The sequence below is a fragment of the Rhamphochromis sp. 'chilingali' genome (assembly GCF_963969265.1).
Source record: "Rhamphochromis sp. 'chilingali' genome assembly, chromosome: 13".
Classification (NCBI taxonomy): Eukaryota; Metazoa; Chordata; class Actinopteri; order Cichliformes; family Cichlidae; genus Rhamphochromis; species Rhamphochromis sp. 'chilingali'.
The window spans coordinates 32,348,139-32,366,835 of record NC_137940.1 but is presented as its reverse complement, the minus strand read 5'-3'; the positions used below and the strand labels follow the sequence as shown (position 1 = coordinate 32,366,835).

The window sequence follows — 18,697 nt, the reverse complement described above, 5'->3', positions numbered from 1 at the left end:
GAATGCCAATGTTTCACGGAAGAGTATCTGAACTGGGGCTATTTCAGGGTTCAGTCTTGTCAGTTTAGGGAGATATCTCAACAACAGATACTCATCAAAGATCTCATGGGCATTCTTCTGGCTATCTGTGACGAATACAAAGGTATCACTGCCTCTGATTTTACGGCTTTTTTTCCAGGTTACCATGGTGATGTAGGTAAAAAGAGAGGCTCTTTCACCTCACATCCTAAATAGATATATGGTACAGACATTTTTCTATGGGTATAACCATTGATAAGAAAAAAACTGAGATCAATTTGGAATATTATTACAAAAATAAACCAGTGCAACCAAGCTATAACAACAACTGTACTTATAAATTATGGGTTAAACAGATGTTGCTTTTGGCAGCACTTTAAATTTTTTAAACACATTCAAACCCTTCTTCTGCTGCCTCCGCAGCCTTTAACCATAACAGAACTCTTAAGATAAACACAGAGATTCTCAGATTTCTGCTGTGATGGGCTCATCGTTTTCAGGATGTACTTCCATCTGTTAAAACAATGACATTGCATCAAATTGTGGTTCAGTGTAAGAGGTACAGTGGTAATGAGGAGCTGCTATAGGAACTGGGTGGTGCTGGCGGAAACAAAGCGTCTCACTCACCTTAGTAGAAAAGCACTTTGCCTTGGGAACGAATTTCCACGATGTCACTCTCCACAGTGATTCACGGAGCGAGGCTGCCAACTCATGTGTGTCATGTACCTGACAAACACAAACCTAACATGTTGTCAACGCCTCTGAATACAGTATTCAGGTTCTGCTTCACACCATGAGACAAGCAGTTTTTCCACACCTTCATGCGGTTCAGACAGGCATTTCTGAAGTCCATGCTACTGCTGCTGCTCACGATACTCATGGACGAACCGAGAATCACCTCAGCAGCTGCATGCAGCTTCTCTTGTTGCTTAAGGATAAACACAAACATACATAATTACTTTTTTTTCTGGTGTCAATAACTGTTGGAAATGAATGTAAAACAACCATCACAATCTACCCGAGTATAGGGTAATGCTTAATTGGATAACCAATTCAATCCATAGTTAGTGAAAAGAGAGAAAAGCTGTCAATGATCAAAACTGTTGCTGATTCATTTTCTGATAATGGACTGCAATAGTTATCATTACAGGACTAAAAACTCTTAAGTAAAAGAAGTAGGACACTTAGTGTGTTTGTGCATGTGCGTGTATGTCTTTGTCATGCCTTTTTCCTGTGATTTTGTGATTTCAGTGTGTTCCTCAGCTCAGTCTGCACGTCTGCTACGAGGGCCTGCCTGTTGTTGTTCAGAATGTCCTCCAGGTGGAGCTCTATCAACATCTCGGTGGCTGAATGATCAACAATTTGCATGTTTGGATTGGAAAACTGAAAGGCAGGCTGTCTACAGTGTAGGGTTTTGTGACTGTACATGCCGCTGCGGTTCCTCACCCATAAGATCAGTGAGCTGGGAGGTGAAGGGGTCACTATGCTGTAAGAAGAAGAAAAGCAGGAGACTCTGCTGCACTGTGGGAAGACTTGATTCCTGCTCTGGATCAACCCAGCTGTCTTTCTCTACTGTGTACACAGTACCGCCGCTATACACAAGATCTGCAGGGGATGTTGAAACATTTATGCCAAAGTAAAGAAAATAATAAGATGGATACAGTGGGAGTTACTTGAGATAAGAATTTTAAGAAGAAAACAGTGTTCGCATGAAGCCACACATGGGTTACAACCAGCATAACATGTATCTAGCATGCTGGCAATTAAAGACACACCTCTGGGTTGGGCAGGGCATTTATTTATTTATTGCAGCCTTTTATGTCAGCATTAAAAAATAGCGTGTCAAACGTGTTTCTTTTCATCCCAAATCAAACTTCTTAAATAAGATAAATGTTGATGGAAGATGGAAATAGTCAGAGACAGTGTGAAGCAGAATAGATTACGGGGCGTTTTCAGGTTTCATTGTGTAAATGTGAATGGATAGACTACTGCTGATTAATACAGACTGTCGGTTTTGTTTGTAGTTATGATTTATTGTATACACAGGGGGAGACACTTATTGTGAAAGAGCAGTTTCTGACTGTTATCACCACATGAGTGCGTTTAATCACACTGCTCCAGTCTGCCTTGTGTGCAAAACAGCGACTGTTAAGTCTTTTTAAAATGTAGCTTCCAGACTAATGTGTTTCTTTTTGATAGCTCTCTTTAGGGTAAGGTTTTAAATACCTGCTACTACTGCTTAAAATAAAATCTAAATGACTAAATGGTTAATCCATCCATCCATCCTCATCCGCTTTGTCCGGGGCCGGGTCGCGGGGGCAGCAGCCTAAGCAAAGAGGCCCAGACCTCCCTCTCCCCAGCCACCTCCTCCAGCTTATCCGGGGGAATACCAAGGCGTTCCCAGGCCAGCCGAGAGATATAATCTCTCCAGCGTGTCCTGGGTCTGCCCCGGGGCCTCCTCCCGGTGGGACATGCCTGGAACACCTCACCCAGGAGGCGCCCAGGGGGCATCCTTGTCAGATGCCCGAACCACCTCAGCTGGCTCCTTTCGATGTGGAGCAGCAGCTGCTCTACTCTGAGCCCCTCCCGGATGGCCGAACTTCTCACCCTATCTCTAAGGGAGAGGCCAGCCACCCTTCGGAGGAAGCTCATTTCTGCCGCTTGTATCCGCGATCTCGTTCTTTCGGTCACTACCCACAGCTCGTGGCCATAGGTGAGGGTAGGGACGTAGATCGACCGGTAAATTGAGAGCCTCGCTTTTACACTCAGCTCCCTCTTCACCACGACGGACCGGTGCAGCGTCCGCATTACTGCAGCTGCAGCCCCAATCCGTCTGTCGATCTCCGGCTCCCTTCTCCCATCACTCGCGAACAAGACCCCGAGATACTTGAACTCCTCCACTTGGGGCAGGAACTCATCCCCGACCCGGAGTGGGCACTCCACCCTTTTCTGGCTGAGAACCATGGCCTCAGATTTGGAGGTGCTGATCCTCATTCCCGCTGCGAACCGTTCCAGTGCGAGCTGGAGGCCCTCACCCTATGAAGCCAACAGAACCACATCATCTGCAAAAATCAGAGATGAGATTCTGAGGCCACCAAAGCGAAAGCCCTCCGCCACTTGGCTGCGCCTAGAAATCCTGTCCATAAAAATTATGAACAGAACCGGAGACAAAGGGCAGCCCTGGCGGAGCCCCTCACCCACCGGGAACGAGTCCGACTTATTGCCGGCAATGCGAACCAAGCTCTTGCAACGGTTGTATAGGGATTGAATGGCCCGTAGCAATGGGCCAGACACCCCATATTCCCGCAACACCTCCCACAGGACACCCCGAGGGACACGGTCGAATGCCTTCTCCAAGTCCACAAAACACATGTAGACTGGTTGGGCAAACTCCCATGCACCCTCAAGTATCCTGGAGAGGATAAAGAGCTGGTCCAGTGTTCCGCGACCAGGACGAAAACCGCATTGTTCCTCCTGTATCCGAGGTTCGACTAACGGACGAACTCTCCTTTCCAGCACCCTGGCATAGACTTTCCCAGGGAGACTGAGGAGTGTGATCCCCCTGTAGTTGGAACACACCCTCCGGTCCCCTTTCTTAAAGATGGGGACCACCACCCCGGTCTGCCAGTCCACAGGTACTGCCCCTGATCTCCACGCAACATTGCAGAGGCGTGTCAACCAGGACAGCCCTACAACGTCCAGAGCCTTCAGGAACTCGGGGCGGATCTCATCAACACCAGGGGCTCTGCCACCAAGGAGTTGTTTAACTGCCTCAGTGACCTCGCCCCCGGAAATTGGCGGGTCATTCCCCTCATCCCCAGACTCTGCTTCCTCCTCGGAAGACGTGTCAGTGGGATTAAGGAGGTCCTCGAAGTATTCCTTCCACCGCCTGACAATTTTCTCAGTCGACGCCAGCAGCGCTCCGCCAGCACTATACACAGTGCAGGTAGAGCACCGCTTTCCCCTCCTGAGACGTCTGACGGTTTGCCAGAATCTCTTCGAGGCAGTCCGAAAGTCTTTTTCCATCGCCTCTCCGAACTCCTCCCACACCCGAGTTTTTGCTTCAGCCACTGCCCGAGCCGCATTCCGCTTGGCCTGTCGATACCTGTCGGCTGCCTCCGGAGTCCCACAGGCTAACCAAGCCCGATAGGACTCCTTCTTCAGCCTAGTGGCTCCCTTCACCTCTGGTGTCCACCATTTGGTTCGGGGATTACCACCACGGCAGGCACCAACCACCTTGCGGCCGCAGCTCAATGCAGCAGCTTCGGCAATGGAGACGCTGAACATGGTCCATTCGGACTCAATGTCCCCAGTCTCCCTCGGAATGCTGTTGAAGCTCTGCCGGAGGTGTGCGTTGAAGATCTCGCGGACTGGGGCCTCTGCTAGACGTTCCCAGCACACCCTCACTACGCGTTTAGGTGCACCAGGTCTGTCCAGCGTCTTCCCCCGCCACCTGATCCAACTCACCACCAGGTGGTGATCAGTTGACAGCTCAGCCCCTCTCTTTACCCGAGTGTCCAGAACATATGGTCGCAGGTCTGCTGATACGATTACAAAATCGATCATCGACCTACGGCCTAGAGCGTCCTGGTGCCACGTGCACTTATGGACACTCTTATGTTCGAACAGGGTGTTCGTTATGGCCAAACTGTGATTAGCACAGAAGTCCAGTAACAGAGCACCGCTCGGGTTCAGATCAGGGAGGCCGTTCCTCCCAATCACGCCCCTCCAGGTCTCGCTGTCGTTACCCACGTGAGCATTGAAGTCTCCCAGCAGGACAACAGAGTCTCCAGGTGGAGCACCCTCCAGCACCCCCCCCCCCCCCAGGGACTCTAAGAAGGCTGGGTACTCTGAACTGCCACTCGGCGCATAAGCGCAGATGACAGTCAGGACCCGTTCCCTGACCCTAAGGCGCAGGGAACAAACCCTCTCGTCCACCGGGAAAAACCCCAACGTACCGGCAGCAAGCCGAGGGGATATTAGGATACCCACCCCAGCCCGCCGCCTCTCACCAAGGGCAACTCCAGACTGAGACAGAGTCCAGCCCCTCTCCAGGAGACTGGTTCCAGAGCCCAAGCCATGCGTAGAGGTGAGCCCAACTATATCTAGCCGGTACCTCTCAACCTCACGCACTAACTCAGGCTCCTTCCCCACCAGAGAGGTGACATTCCATGTCCCTATTGCCAGTCTTGGCAGCCGGGGGTCAGTCCGCCAGGGCCTCCGCTCCTGGCCGCCACCCGGCACACAATGCACCCGACCCCTATGGCGCCTCCTGCGGGTGGTGGGCCTGCGGGAGGATGGGCCCATGTCTCCTCTTCGGGCTGTGCCCGGCCGGGCCCCATGGACTAAGGCCCGGCCACCAGACGCTCGCCCTCGGGCACCCTCCCCGGGCCTGGCTCCAGGGCGAGGCCCCGGTAACCCTATCCCGGGCAGGGTAAACTGTTCCCTCGGTTTCCTTTTCATAAGGGTCTTATGAATCGCTCTTTGTCTGGTCCCTCACCCAGGGCCAATTTGCCATGGGAGACCCTACCAGGGGGCAAAAGCCCCCAGACAACATAGCCCCTGGGATCCCTGTGACACACAAACCCCTCCACCACGATAAGGTAGCGATTCAAGGAGGAGTAAATGGTTAATAAAGACTTAAATTAGGCTCATTTTACTGGACTGCTGTCTGGACACAAGAAGACAGTTTGGTCTTTTTTAGAGAAGAGCGTCCTGCTTGTTAGGTACTCATTGACAGGAGAAACCATATAATATTTATAAGACTATTACTCTGCGAGTCAAATGATCTTATCTGTTCAAATATGCCATATAGAACTAATTTGCAAAATACATTTTGGGAAACTATAATGCTGCTGTCTGTATGTCCATCAGTTTGGTCCAAATTTAAACCCGAAAAACTTGATGGGTTTAATTGCAGGGGATGTTACTAAAAGCTTTTTGTAACTCTGATGGGACAGACTTTTCCTTGCATGGCACTGGCGGTCTTGTGGATGTGTCTTGTCAACTGCTGAATATTTTGCAACAAAACAGGTCCTGATAGATTTGCAGCAACTCTGGTTGTCCTATCTTTTTATCTGGCACTGCCATCAAGTCAAACATTCAGTCTGCACGTTGCACACAGTTCACATTCCACATGCTTTTTGCACTGTCACTGTGACAATATCAATGAAACAAAAATGAAACACTGCTCATCCCAAAAGCTATTAGCATGAAAAATTATGTAAATCCTTCTGAAAAAACAAACAAACAAACTTTTAAGTATATTACTTTAAGAAAAGCACAGTAATTCATGGGTAAGACAGACAGTTAGGTCAAACCCTTTATCCACAACTGGAGTCGCTGCTATGAGAATATTTTGCAGCGTGACTGAAGCACTAAATCTTGTATTGGAAATAAATGTCAAGTGCAAATTAGTTGCAGATGAACCCCATTCTCATGAGGCAGGTTTTTAGAGTGCAGGGACAACCACTGTGTTGTGACAGAAAGTAAATTCTAGAGTCCATTTTCTTTTAGTGCTTAATGCTTTTGTTTATGTTATATGTTCTGCGTCCATTGTTCTGTTTGGTTTTGCCTTTCCCATTCAAATGTTGGGCTTATGAGATCCATAAAAGTCTTAATTAGCAGCCTCAGGCTTGGGCTCATTCTCTCATAAACCCACGCAGGTGGTTGAAATTAGTTTTCTTCAACAAAGGTAACAAATCCAAGTTCTAATTGTTTCAATGCCTTAATGTCCTGTAAGGACAGGATTAACTGTTCCGGACTTTGGACCTACATCAGGTTCGTTTTACACTCTTTTTATTGGGAAATCAAACCTCTCAGCAAAAAGAATTAAAATACACCCTGAACATCAGAACATGCTGTTCCCATCAGTGATTACCTTTGAAAGAAGAGCAGTAAAGTCTATATAGTCCCAGCTCTTGACAGTCCAGAACAGCAGGAAGTTTTTGAAAGAAGCCAGAGGGCCCAGTGACAGGAATGTTACTGGGGTTGTATACCAACACATGGAAACATGTCAAGGAAGACTAATCCAAATCAGATGCCCAAATACCCCTGAAATGAGTCAGGCCCTAGTCTGAATTTCCTTCTTTTCAATTCCTTTGCCTACCATGACAGGAAATGAGACTGTGTGGTACAGATGTATGATAAAACATGAAAAGGATATTTGTATGTGAGTAAGTTCTGTTGCCACATTGGGATATGGCAGCAGACAGGGGGTCAGGAGTGTAACCACCTGAACACTCAGATCCCCAAAGAGGCCCTGCTCCATGGTTTGTGGTGGGATGCTGAGTGGCAACCTGCCTCCTATAGCAGGGTGTCCTCTCACACACCAGCACCCTTTCTTCACACAGCACGGAGGCCTTTAAATTCAAGGGGAGAAGAGAAAATCAGACGGATCAATAGAAGGCACTCATTCCGGTCAAACCTTTAAAAGCGGCATTACTGACGGTACAGAACAGGTGACGTCCAGGGTCAGTAACAGTTGGTCCGCCAGTGCAACTCTTCTCTTGACCTTGACACTGCAAGAACGCAAGATGACTATGTCAGCAGTTCATAAAACAGAGACGGATATTTCCATTCCTTTTTAATTTACAATCCAGACTCCACTCAAGAGGGTTTAGCACAGTCAGCCCTTTGTCTTGTTTTTATGTTTTTACTCCAAGACAAACCACTCAAGGCAGTTACAATGATCTACGGCAATACTCTTTTGCTTCAACTTTTTTATATTGCAGTTACTTTTTAAACTTACTCAAAAATAATTAGCTAAATTCTGTTTATGAAGTGAGATCCTTAATGAACCAAAAGCAAAGTCATTAATTGTGAGATGCTCTAACAAGAGGGAGGCTTTCAAAAACAGAAGCTATGATATACATCGATGCACTCGTACCTAAATTCCCGCAGCGAGGCCTCCTGGTTGATTTTGAGTTTGAGGTGGATTTGTATCTATGAAAAATAAGAAACATGTAAACTTTTTTTGCTTGAAGCTTAACATGTAACTCGAGATGGGGAAACAGATCTGTTCATACCCCGGCATTAGCCAAAGTGAATGTGCGCAGGAATGCCTCTAGATGGGCTTGCCACTCTGAAGTGCAGTGTCTTGTGTCTTTTACCTGTACATTGCAAGTTATTTTAAAAAAACATGAGACTCACACTACTTGTGTTACGACTGAAAAACAAGAAAAGTGCATTTCAGAATTCATCTGAGTTGTTTTTCTACCTGAAAAGATAGAAGCAATCTGAGGGAACCATACAGATCTGTGAAGGCACTCAGCTCCTCAGGGTCAGGCTCATTACATGGCCACACACAGGGACACATGCTCTCTTTCAAATGGACAAGGGCTGATGTAGCAAGAAAAGAGACGATGTAATGCACAGAGGTTCCAGTTATGTGTATATGTCTATATTTGTGTGTACATACCAGGTTGGAGGGCTTCCATTTGAATCCCTGCACACCAGGGGCCAGCCGCTGCAACTGTGCAATTAACTGGATCAATACAACAAAACATTAGCCTTTGTTCCAGGAGCTGCTGGGACAACTAGCTTCCTGTTAGTTATCTTTATGCTGCAGTAAATTTAGATGGAGGCACTAACAGTAATTGTTCAGTAATAAATTATTGGTAACCAATTAATCATCTATTGATAAAATGTTATTCACCATATCCTGAAGAATAAGTTAATTTATGTAGAGACTTAACATTTATGATATAATTTATAGCTTTAATTGATACAATAAAAATCCATTGAAGTTTTATTTTAAGTTACCGTATTTCCCGGACTACAAAGCGCACCTGAATATTAGCCGCACAAGCTAAAATCAGGGGAAATCCTGTTTTGTACATACATTAGCCGCACCTGACTAAAGGCCGCAGGTGTTTCAATGTTGACTTATCATATGTAAGAGAATATGCACAAAGGGAATTGTCAGGAAAGAGATGGCTGTTTGGAGACACACCCCTTTTATTAATATTTTGAAAAACAAGTTATGGGTACATATTTGCACAACTTTTTAGGTAGGTCAGCAGTGATCACTGACTGTTTTAGGAGCTTTTTGAGATCAAATAGAAGAAAATACATAACATTAAACATGTTAACAACACAAAAGCCATATTAAACGCAGACTACTTTAGACCCGGAAGTAGGATTCGTCGCGCAATAAGGATCCCAAAGCGTGCCAAGAAAATATCCCCCCACAAAAAATGAACCACCAGCAGCCTGAACTGATGATACAAGACCGGATGGATTTATGCTTTCATGCTGTTTACACTAAATTGTGACCATAACACCCAAGTATTGCAGGATAAACTGTGACTCATCAGACCAGGCATCATTTCCAATCTTCTACTTCTAATTTTAGTAAGCCTGTGTGATTTGTAGCCTCAATTTCTTGTTCTTAGCTGGCACCCTGTGTGGTCTACTGTGGCTGTAGCCCATCTGCTTCAAGGTTGGGCAAGACAACTGCCACTCACCTCATATTTTCCTTTTTTTGGACCGTTTTCAGTAAACCATAGAGATGACTGTGTGGGAAAATACCAGCAGTTCAGCAGAAATACTCAGACCCGCCCCGCCGGCATCAACAATCATACCAACTCATTCTTTATCCTGAGGCTCATCTTGAACTTCAGCATAGTCATCGTGACCATGTTTACTTACCTAAATAAATTCAACTGCTGCTATTTGATTGCCATCAGACATTTGCATCAATAAGAAGTTGAATTAAGTGTCCCTGATAAAATGACCTGTAGATATCAAAATACTGCATTTTTCTAATACATGGTGTGTAAATATAAAAAAAATAACCCCTTTTATCCAAGGACATTGTCATTTTAATATTTGATCAAACCCTACCTTAATCCTCATTTGTCTCCCTGTTATGCCTCTTTTATTTGGTGCAGTCTCAGCTGCTTTGACTCACCAGTGCAGTTCAGCTTTTGTGTAGAAACTTCGGTGTCAGTCCACAAAAGCAACAAAAGCCCTCCTCCTGTCCTTAAGCCCAGCTTTTGCCTTTGCTTTCCCATTAGCATGATCAAACGCAGCACCTGGAGAGGCCATTTGAAAAAACAAACTCCTAGCTTAGCATGCTAACGCTACTTGCTAGTTAGCGTTAGCTAGTAATTTGCTAATTTGCTAGTAATTTTCATCTTTATTAATCTCTAAACCTTTTTATCCATTTTCTTTTCTACCATGAATCAGGAATAGCTATAACTTAAACAATTACCTGTTGCATTTCTTTCAGCATTTTCAGTTGTTGTCTTTGTGCTAAATCAGCAACCTAACCTAATTTAATATGGGATCAGAACTTTGTTCCCGTAATTAGGCTGTTGACTCATACCATACCAATCCAGGAAAGCATCTGTATGTAATTTGAAAATTATTTATTATTTATTAGTTGTTTAAAATATTTGACATCATCATCATATTCATTGTAATAATAATAATAATAATAATAATAATAATAATAATAATAATAATAATAATATTTTTTACCCAGTTTTGAACATGGTTTTTATTGGTATGTATTGTATTGCTAACTGTTTTTTAACTTACTATTTAGTTTTAATGGATTTAATTTAGTTTAATTAATTTATATCTAAGCATATAATAGGCAGTAGTTTAAAAAGTATGTTTTGGAACATTTACATTTGATTGTAAAAATGTCTATATATTTAGGCATATTAGATCATAAGAAAGTAATTTATTTATTTTTATTTTTCATAAAAAACTGTTCATATACAGTGACAAGTACTCGCCTCCTTTGTAATTTCTCAGTTTTTTCCCCTACATTTGTTACACTTAACTGTTTCAGATCATCAATCAAATACTAGTAATAACAAAAGATAACCTGAGTAATACACCACACTGTTTAAATGATTATTTCATATATGATAAAAGCTATCCAAATCCATCTGGCTCTGTGTGAAAAAAGATAAGTGCAGTATAAATCTGTTCAGTGGTTGTTCTGTCCTTGGCAGCAAGAAAAATTAAGTAACTGGAAATGAGTCTTTCACATCACCGGGGAGGAGTTTTTGGCTACTCTTCTTTGCAGAATTATTTTACCACAGTCAAATTGGAGGGTTTGTTTTATGTTCTTTTTTATGCAATCCTGCGTTTGTTAGTTTTAGGACAGACGTAATGGGACTGAAAGCCTTCAAAGAGTTAAACATTTGTCTTATCAGTCAACAGATTATTTTCCCCAATGTTTTGCAGTTCTTTAGATATTGTTCTGGGTTCTTTTGTGACCTCCTCCATGAGTCATCGATGCACTCTTCAAGTCATTTTGGTAGGCTGGGTTCATGAGTGTGGTTCACTAGAGTCTTAAAGCCTTAGACTGACTGATCGATGTGAATGACCTTGTTTATCATCTGTTCTTGAGTCTTTTCAGATCATGGCATGATGTGTTGCTTTTTGTTGTCTTTTCACCTGCTTCACTTTGTCAAACAGAGTGATTTCTTGATTCAACAGGTCTCGCAGTAATCACGCCAAGTGTAGATAGCGTAGATAGTGAAATCGAACTCAGCTTTTCAAAAAGATGTGGCTAACCACAGTTAATTCATGATTTAACAAAGAGCTGACAATGGCTTCTTCACATGGGGCCTTCTTGGTTTGGATATTTTTTCCCATAATAATTGAAATCTTTTAAAAGCTGTATTGTGTATTTAGTTCTAGTTTTAGTGTTATCTTTGCCTGATGTTAAAATGTTTTTGCAGATCTGAAACATTTAAGTGTGACAAAGAGGCATAAAACTAAAAATCAGAAAGGTGGCAAAAACCTTTCAAGGCGCTTTTCTCTGATAATGTTAGCAAAGCTCTTAATTTTATGATGATAAATAATTATTAATGATGCAATAAAAGTCACTCTACCACTGGTACTTTGTACTGTACAGCTGTAATTTTGTGGTGTTTATCAGGCTCATTACGTGCACCTCTGTTTGCAAAGACATCATTAAGCATGTATTTATTGTATCTTTTGGGATCTTGCAATATTTTTCATCCTTAAAAATGAACAAACACAACACAATTCTTTCCAAGTAAATGTAATAATTTAATTTCTTTGTAATTATTCATAAATATAAAATTCAATATTGCACAGTGTGAAAAAAATCATCAGAAGATTAAAACATCTAAATTTCACAGTTGCTGATTGGATGAAGACATATGAAACTCTCCTTTAGCGTGAATCACTTTCCTTCTTTCTTAGACCACTCGCTGTATCCACCAGTATAATTGCATGCGCTGAAATAGAGAACAGAGATGAAAGATGTCAGAATATAAAAGCTGTTATTATTACATCATAAACATGCAGTAGAATGCTGCACATTTTTAAAAACAACAACAACAACAACAACCAAAGATGGCTCTCTACAGTCTTAAGGACTTATTGCCCTTGTGTTAATGAAGAAGACTTGGAGTTTTTTTAATGGGCCTTGTCCATGTATGTGTGTGTATTGTGTATTATAAGCAATAAATTATTTACGTCACATATCCCAGCTGTTGGACTTTGCCGATGGCCAGTCCTGATCGCCTGCCCGTCTGGCAGGAAAACACCAGCTCTGGTGCATCCAGCTGTGGCTTCTTTATGCCATACTTGGCCTTGAATTCCTCTGGATTCATTGCAAAAGCAGTCTCCACTGTATCAACTGAAGGAATCAAAGAAGAGACGAAGGTATAAAACATGAATATGCAAATGAAAACTTAGAGAAAACGTACAGAACTTGAAAAACAATCTCACGTGGGATATTGGTGCATCCTGGAATATGTCCTTTTGCTACCTCCTCTTCACTGCGGACATCAATCAGAATGAGATTTGGGCTCTTTCCCACAAGAGCCTTCAGTTCCTCATAGGAAATATCCTTGGTACCTTGAACATGGCAGAAAAAACGTTTCATTAAATTAATTAAAACTACACCACTTTCTTTTTTAGATACAGGTTTTAAGTGACAAATCATCCTGACACAAAAATGCATTATTGATGATCATTGCCAAAGGAAACTAATTACTGTTCACGTGAAAGGTTAGATGACATATGACACCTGCTTTACTTGTACAAAGGTACATGCAAACACGCTGATAAGGAAGGATGTACTAATGCAAACCGCACTGTGGCTACATGTCATTTGGCATGTGTAATGTAGTGATCCAGAGAGTATCTTTGCTTCATTGTTAGTGCCGCAACAATCTAGCAATAATATTCAAATACATGTACATGACCCAGCCACTTTGTTAGGTACACCTGCTCAGCTGTTCATCATCTCAAAAATTTAATTAACCTGTCACACGGCATACAAGGCTCACCAAAAATTAAATAATAGAAGAGTCATTTCAGCATGGTCCAAATTCTCTAAAGCTTATTTATAGCAGCTACTGGAATCGATACCAAGAAGAACTGAGAAAGTTCTGAAGCTAAAAGGGGGTCTTGCTATCAAGGTGTACTTATTAAAGTGGCTGATGTAAATCGTCCTAGTTATTTAAACACCGTAAGGTAAACAGAGTGTTGAGTTCAGCTATTAAAATAATTCGTTTCTCAATTTGGCTTTTAGTTTAAGTAGAAGATGGCCTGAAAAAGAACCTGACATTTAGCTCCCCTTTCATGCTATATTCCTTACAAGATAATTTCACTCGCATGTTGACTTGTTCTTATCATATAGTGTGATGAATATGAGCCTGTAAAATAGGAGTAAAGGTACACTGTCCTGACTGCCAGTGAAAATATGCAGATAATTATCAGCGGTTATTAAACCTGATTGTTTTTTCTTACTCGAATAACCGAGTAAGAAAAAACAATCAAGTCCTTAGGGAGACTTAAAAGCTTCCAGTTTGAGCTATTTATTGTTTGCTGAGTCATTCTTATCCTACAAAGTGAGGTTTCTTCATGTAAATATTTAGTAGTAAGAGAAATAAATGTGGGAAAATGAAACAGTTCAACAGAAGGACCCCAAAACAAGTTTAAGTTTACAAAAATATATAATTCAGATTTTTATAAAAGCACTCTATTACTTCTTCTTAAGCTACTGTAGTTTCGAATTGTTATTTTACAAATTGGTTACCCATTAAATTAGACGTGCTTCAATTCAGACAGCAATAAATATTTTATAGTTTGTTAACCTGGTTAACAAAGTTGCAGAGTGGGCTTAAAGACTCACCTGTGTTCGCCATCCTCTTTGTTGGGTGAAGTTGAAAATATGAATGGCATTAGCAATTATATATAATGGAATAATAATGCACCTTCTGCATGCATTTGTTTGGTGGCACCTCATTGGCTCACCTACTGGTAAAAGGTGGATCTTAGCCCTCGAGACTTCACTGCTTAGCCAATCAAATCAAAGTCTTACTCATTTGTTTCCCAAGTAAAAGCTAGAGGAGGTGTTTAGTGACTGTGCAAAAGCCTGTTTTACAGTGTATAGTTAGTGGCTTAAATATTTTTTACAAATGTTTTGTGCAAGTAAAAATTATGAGTGTGACATGCCTAAAGGATCAAAAGTAAACCAGTCTCAGTTCTTATAGTGCAGACACAATCGCATTATTAGAATGAAGTGAACCCAACCTTTAAGTGGAAACTAAAAAAAAAAGAGGTTAACATATAGAGTTCTCGTTTAAATGATTTTATTTTTTAAAAAGCACTCAGCAGTGTCTATCTAAAAAAATAACATTTACTTTACATTCTGTCTTTGATAGATTAAAAAAATATCACAGATCTACAGAGGTTAATTTGCCAGCAAACAAAACTGTGGTGGCTGCAAAGTAGCATAATAAATGATTTGTTAACATTATTCCTCAACTTTACAGTCATATTCACTCATATTTACACATTCCTTGAAGAAGGAGTTTAAATAATGTTTAAATTCTACAGTCACTGATTACACCACTACAGAACTGCATTTGTCCAGATCACAGTGTTCCACATGTACTTTAGTAAGTCCATCAGTAGAGTCTCTCTTTCCCTTTCGAAACTTCTTATACTTCCCACAGATCAGAGCTGCTATTACAACCAGTAAAAGGAGAGCGACTCCTCCTCCTATAATCCAGGCCATCAGTGTGTGGTCAGAAGATTCATGCAATTCATACCGCTTACATGAAAACTCTGAAGGATCGCTGCTTCCTGCGTTGTTCACTGCCACCACACACACTTTAGTTCCCACTTCCAAAGATCTGACCAAACCCCGCCGTGACGCATCCCCAAACTTTGGGACTTCACTGTCCCTTCCCTCGATGACTATTCTGTACTCAGATACCACTGAAGATGGAGCACACCACTGCACCTGTATTTTCCCTCTGTCACTCCCCTCACTGACTGGAACCAGCGCTTGGATACGTGGTGAGTGAGGACGCACATTAGCTCCACTCATCCCAGGGCAGAGGCACCCAGTTTGCTCTGAAAGTGTAACACAGGGAACCTGGTTCTCCGAGCAGGGGTCGTACTCGCAGAGCTGGTTTTTCTGGTGTATCATTGGGACGTTCACCACCCTAGTAGGAGCTGTGGTGGTGTCGTATTCAATAAGGTCATAATCATCCTGGCCGTCTGAGCCCATGTCAGGCACGCGTATGATCTGTGAATGGGTGATGGGTGGGGAAGCAGACGCAGCATTGGTGAAGAAATGGGAATGCATGGGAGGCAAGACAAAAAAGAGAAGTGCCACCAGGTTCCTGCAAAGTGAGGTCATCTCTGTGAAAAGAAATGACAAGAATAAATATGGTCACTGGTCACTTTACAACCATAAATAGACTGATTGATGCAACCTAACCACAGCTTGTTCATTAACCTACTTCTGTATATTAAAAGTATTCCTATGTAATTTTCTTTAGTTATGATGAAGTAAATTACATAAGAAACGCACTGAAGCAACAGTCACTGTAGCAAAAAAAGGAACTAGTTACCAGTGATGGGAATAACGGCGTTACAAGTAACGGCATTGCATTTGGAGTGGCACAAATAATTTGTGTGGCATCTTATTTAGTGCAGAACACCTGATTGTTATGTAAATAGTTTGAAATGGTTATTAAAAAAAACAAAACAAGGTAAAAGGTAAATGCAAATAACTGGTGTTTGCAAACGTTGTGCATAGGATTTTAAAATTGACAATTTATATTTGCATTTAAAGTTATGAAATATGATTCAATAAACATGTTTGTGGTTGTTACAGTAAAAAATACAACTTTTTATACTCCGATTGTATGTTTTTTTGTCTGACTTTAGATCAATTGTGTTAAAACAGTTTATCAAAATAAAAAAAATCCTGCAAATTCAGACACGTGAGGTTGTGCTGAAAAGAATGATACCAAACAAGGCAAAGTAAATAGTTTTTAAAGGTGAAAAAAAATGGCTAATTATACCCTGGACCCCAGAGTGTTAAACTTTTAAAGTAATGCAATAGTTACTTTTCCTAGTAATTGATTACTTTTAGAATCTTGCAACTCAGTTACTAACTCAGTTACTTTTTTGAAGAAGTAACTTGTAACTATAATGAATTACTTTTTCAAAGTAACTTAACCCAACACTGCTAGTTACTGAATTTGGTTGAAATTTCCAATTAATAGTTCTGCAGTGGTGAAATAGTGAAACTTTAAGATTTGTTCTCCATTTTGGCACCTTAACACGTACTGTTAAGATGAACAGTAACTGTTAACATCTTAACTGTTAAAACAACTCCACGCTGTTTGATACAAAGACACATTTTTCTTTCAGTTCTCCTCTGCTCTTCGGTGTAATACTTTGGAGTTCAGATATAATCAGTCCCTCTCTTTTCAGAGAGCCATCAGGTGTGGAGAAAAGTAATGGAGGGAACATAAAAAAATAATTATTAATATTATTTTTTAGCTTTGAGACACTTAAGTTACCTTAGCAGTATGCTTGGTATTACTATCCCGTTGCAGGATGACTTGCGGTCTAGATAACAGGATAACAGATAGGTTTCTATGCACGTCAGAATTCATTGTGCAACTGCCCTCAGCAGTCATATCGTCAGAGGAGATAAGCTTGCTAGCACCTGTGGTAGCCATAACATCCTCACCACCATTTTTAAAAAACAAGCTTTAGATCTTGGGCAGTTCTTCTTTGCCTCCACACTTTGATCTCGCTCTTACTCTGATACAGCTTAATCTTGTTCTCGTCTGTCCATGACGCCTTATTTTTCAGAATTCTGCAGGCTCGTTTAAGTACTTTTTAGATTTAAACTGTAGTCTGGCCATCCTGTTTTTGTGGCCATTTAGTGGTTTGCATCTTGCTTCTGTATTCTGTTCATGAAGACTTCGAAGTCGCTGACAAACACAAACACATACCTGCCCCCAAAGATCTGTTTCTTTACCATAGTGAGGGTTCTTTTGTCCTCAGCAGTGGTCTTCGTTGGGTTAATCGTCCCTTTGTTATTACAGGGCTGATGTCTTTAACTGTTTTATTCTTCTCATAATACCTTTAGCTTTTTCCTGTTGTTGAACAATGGCAACTACAGACTCTGTAGAAGCAAGTATAAGTAACGTATCCCTATGCTAATGGACCAATGTCCAACTTTGATAAGATAAGTGGAAGAGAATGGCTGGCTGGCTGGCTGGCTGGATGGATGGATAAATGGATGGATGGAAAGAGTGGCACTGGCAAGCAGAGAAAAATGCATCCTTGTCCCAAACATTATGGAGGGTAATATATAAAAGAAGAGAAAGATAAAAGAGTTTTTTAAGTCTGGTAATACATAAAATAAAATTCTTTGGCTGGATTCGAGGCACCAGGATGCTGTTTGCCTTGGTTTACAGCTCATAAATGCTCTTGTGTACACTCAAACATCTGCAGTGTCCTGTCCTGTAAACACGGATAGATAAATAAATACTGAGTGCGGGAAGACAAGTACAACTACCCCATCAGCACTACCATTGTTACCTGGCAGAAAGCCAGGGGAGTTTTGTGGGAACCCAAAATGTAGAAAAAGCCGGCTGGCTTTCATTCTGGTCAGTTTACAAAATTATTCATAACAGTCAGAAAACATTTTTCATGCTGTTAAACGATAATACTTATGACTAAACCTCTAAAAATAAAACATGGAGCAAAGAAAATACTGAAATGGGTCTACAGTACCTGCTTAATGCTGATGGATGTGTCAAGTCTCAAGTCTGAAGTTCTTTGTTTCCACTGTGGCTGCTCTCACCGTGTGCTCCCGACTGTTCTCAGTCTTAAGCTGTTTCTCTCAGACTCTCTCCTCCTCCTCATCTACACCCCCTCATCATTCTCTCCCTTCTGGGCCTCCCCCCACCTCCTCTTTTTACTCTTTTTTCACTTCTTCCCATTTGTTTTTCTTCCAACTGACCAGCAGTGCTCTTTTATTTTGTTAATCCGTGTCTGGAATTTGTGTTTGAATGTGCGTTAGGAGGGAGAGGGGGAGAGTCGCCATGTGTCTGTGTGCTGCTCAGCATATTAATTTGCTAAGTAACAGCGGGAGACAGGCTTGTGCTTGTTGCTCGGAGTGTTTTTCACAATCTGTAGGTGTAGCTGTCTGTTTTTCCATGTTATATGCAGGTGTTATTATGGAAGGGGACAGCACATAAGGTCACCTAACTACGTGTTTATTTGTGCTTCTCAGAGTCAGGAGGGGGGTGAGGAATGCTTGGGTGTATTTATTAAAGTTGTCCTGCATCTCTTGTAACCCCTCATTGTGAGACATTGGAGAGAAACGATGGAGGTTTGTTTTGTTTTTACCCTT

At 41.9% G+C, this 18,697-nt stretch overlaps 1 protein-coding gene and 1 long non-coding RNA gene across 2 annotated transcripts; both read right to left on the bottom strand.

Annotated features, from left to right (window-relative positions):
• Positions 1-75: 75 nt before the first annotated feature.
• On the bottom strand, positions 76-14,168 carry top6bl (TOP6B like initiator of meiotic double strand breaks; the record flags this gene model as incomplete). Its single annotated transcript, XM_080901209.1, has 16 exons — positions 76-531; positions 646-759; positions 836-946; positions 1,243-1,364; positions 1,465-1,623; positions 6,899-7,022; positions 7,184-7,379; positions 7,467-7,538; positions 7,907-7,962; positions 8,046-8,129; positions 8,237-8,358; positions 8,438-8,503; positions 9,932-10,055; positions 12,495-12,652; positions 12,745-12,873; positions 14,156-14,168. 16 exons carry the CDS (start codon positions 14,166-14,168, stop codon positions 484-486), a joined length of 1,698 nt encoding a protein of 565 aa, XP_080757335.1. The 3' UTR covers positions 76-483.
• Positions 14,169-14,598: 430 nt separating this feature from the next.
• On the bottom strand, positions 14,599-18,212 carry LOC308409253. Its single transcript, XR_013973985.1, has 2 exons — positions 18,076-18,212; positions 14,599-15,675 (listed from the first exon to the last, which is right to left on the bottom strand). It is a non-coding gene; the product is annotated as an uncharacterized lncRNA (long non-coding RNA).
• Between the last annotated feature and the right edge of the window lie 485 nt (positions 18,213-18,697).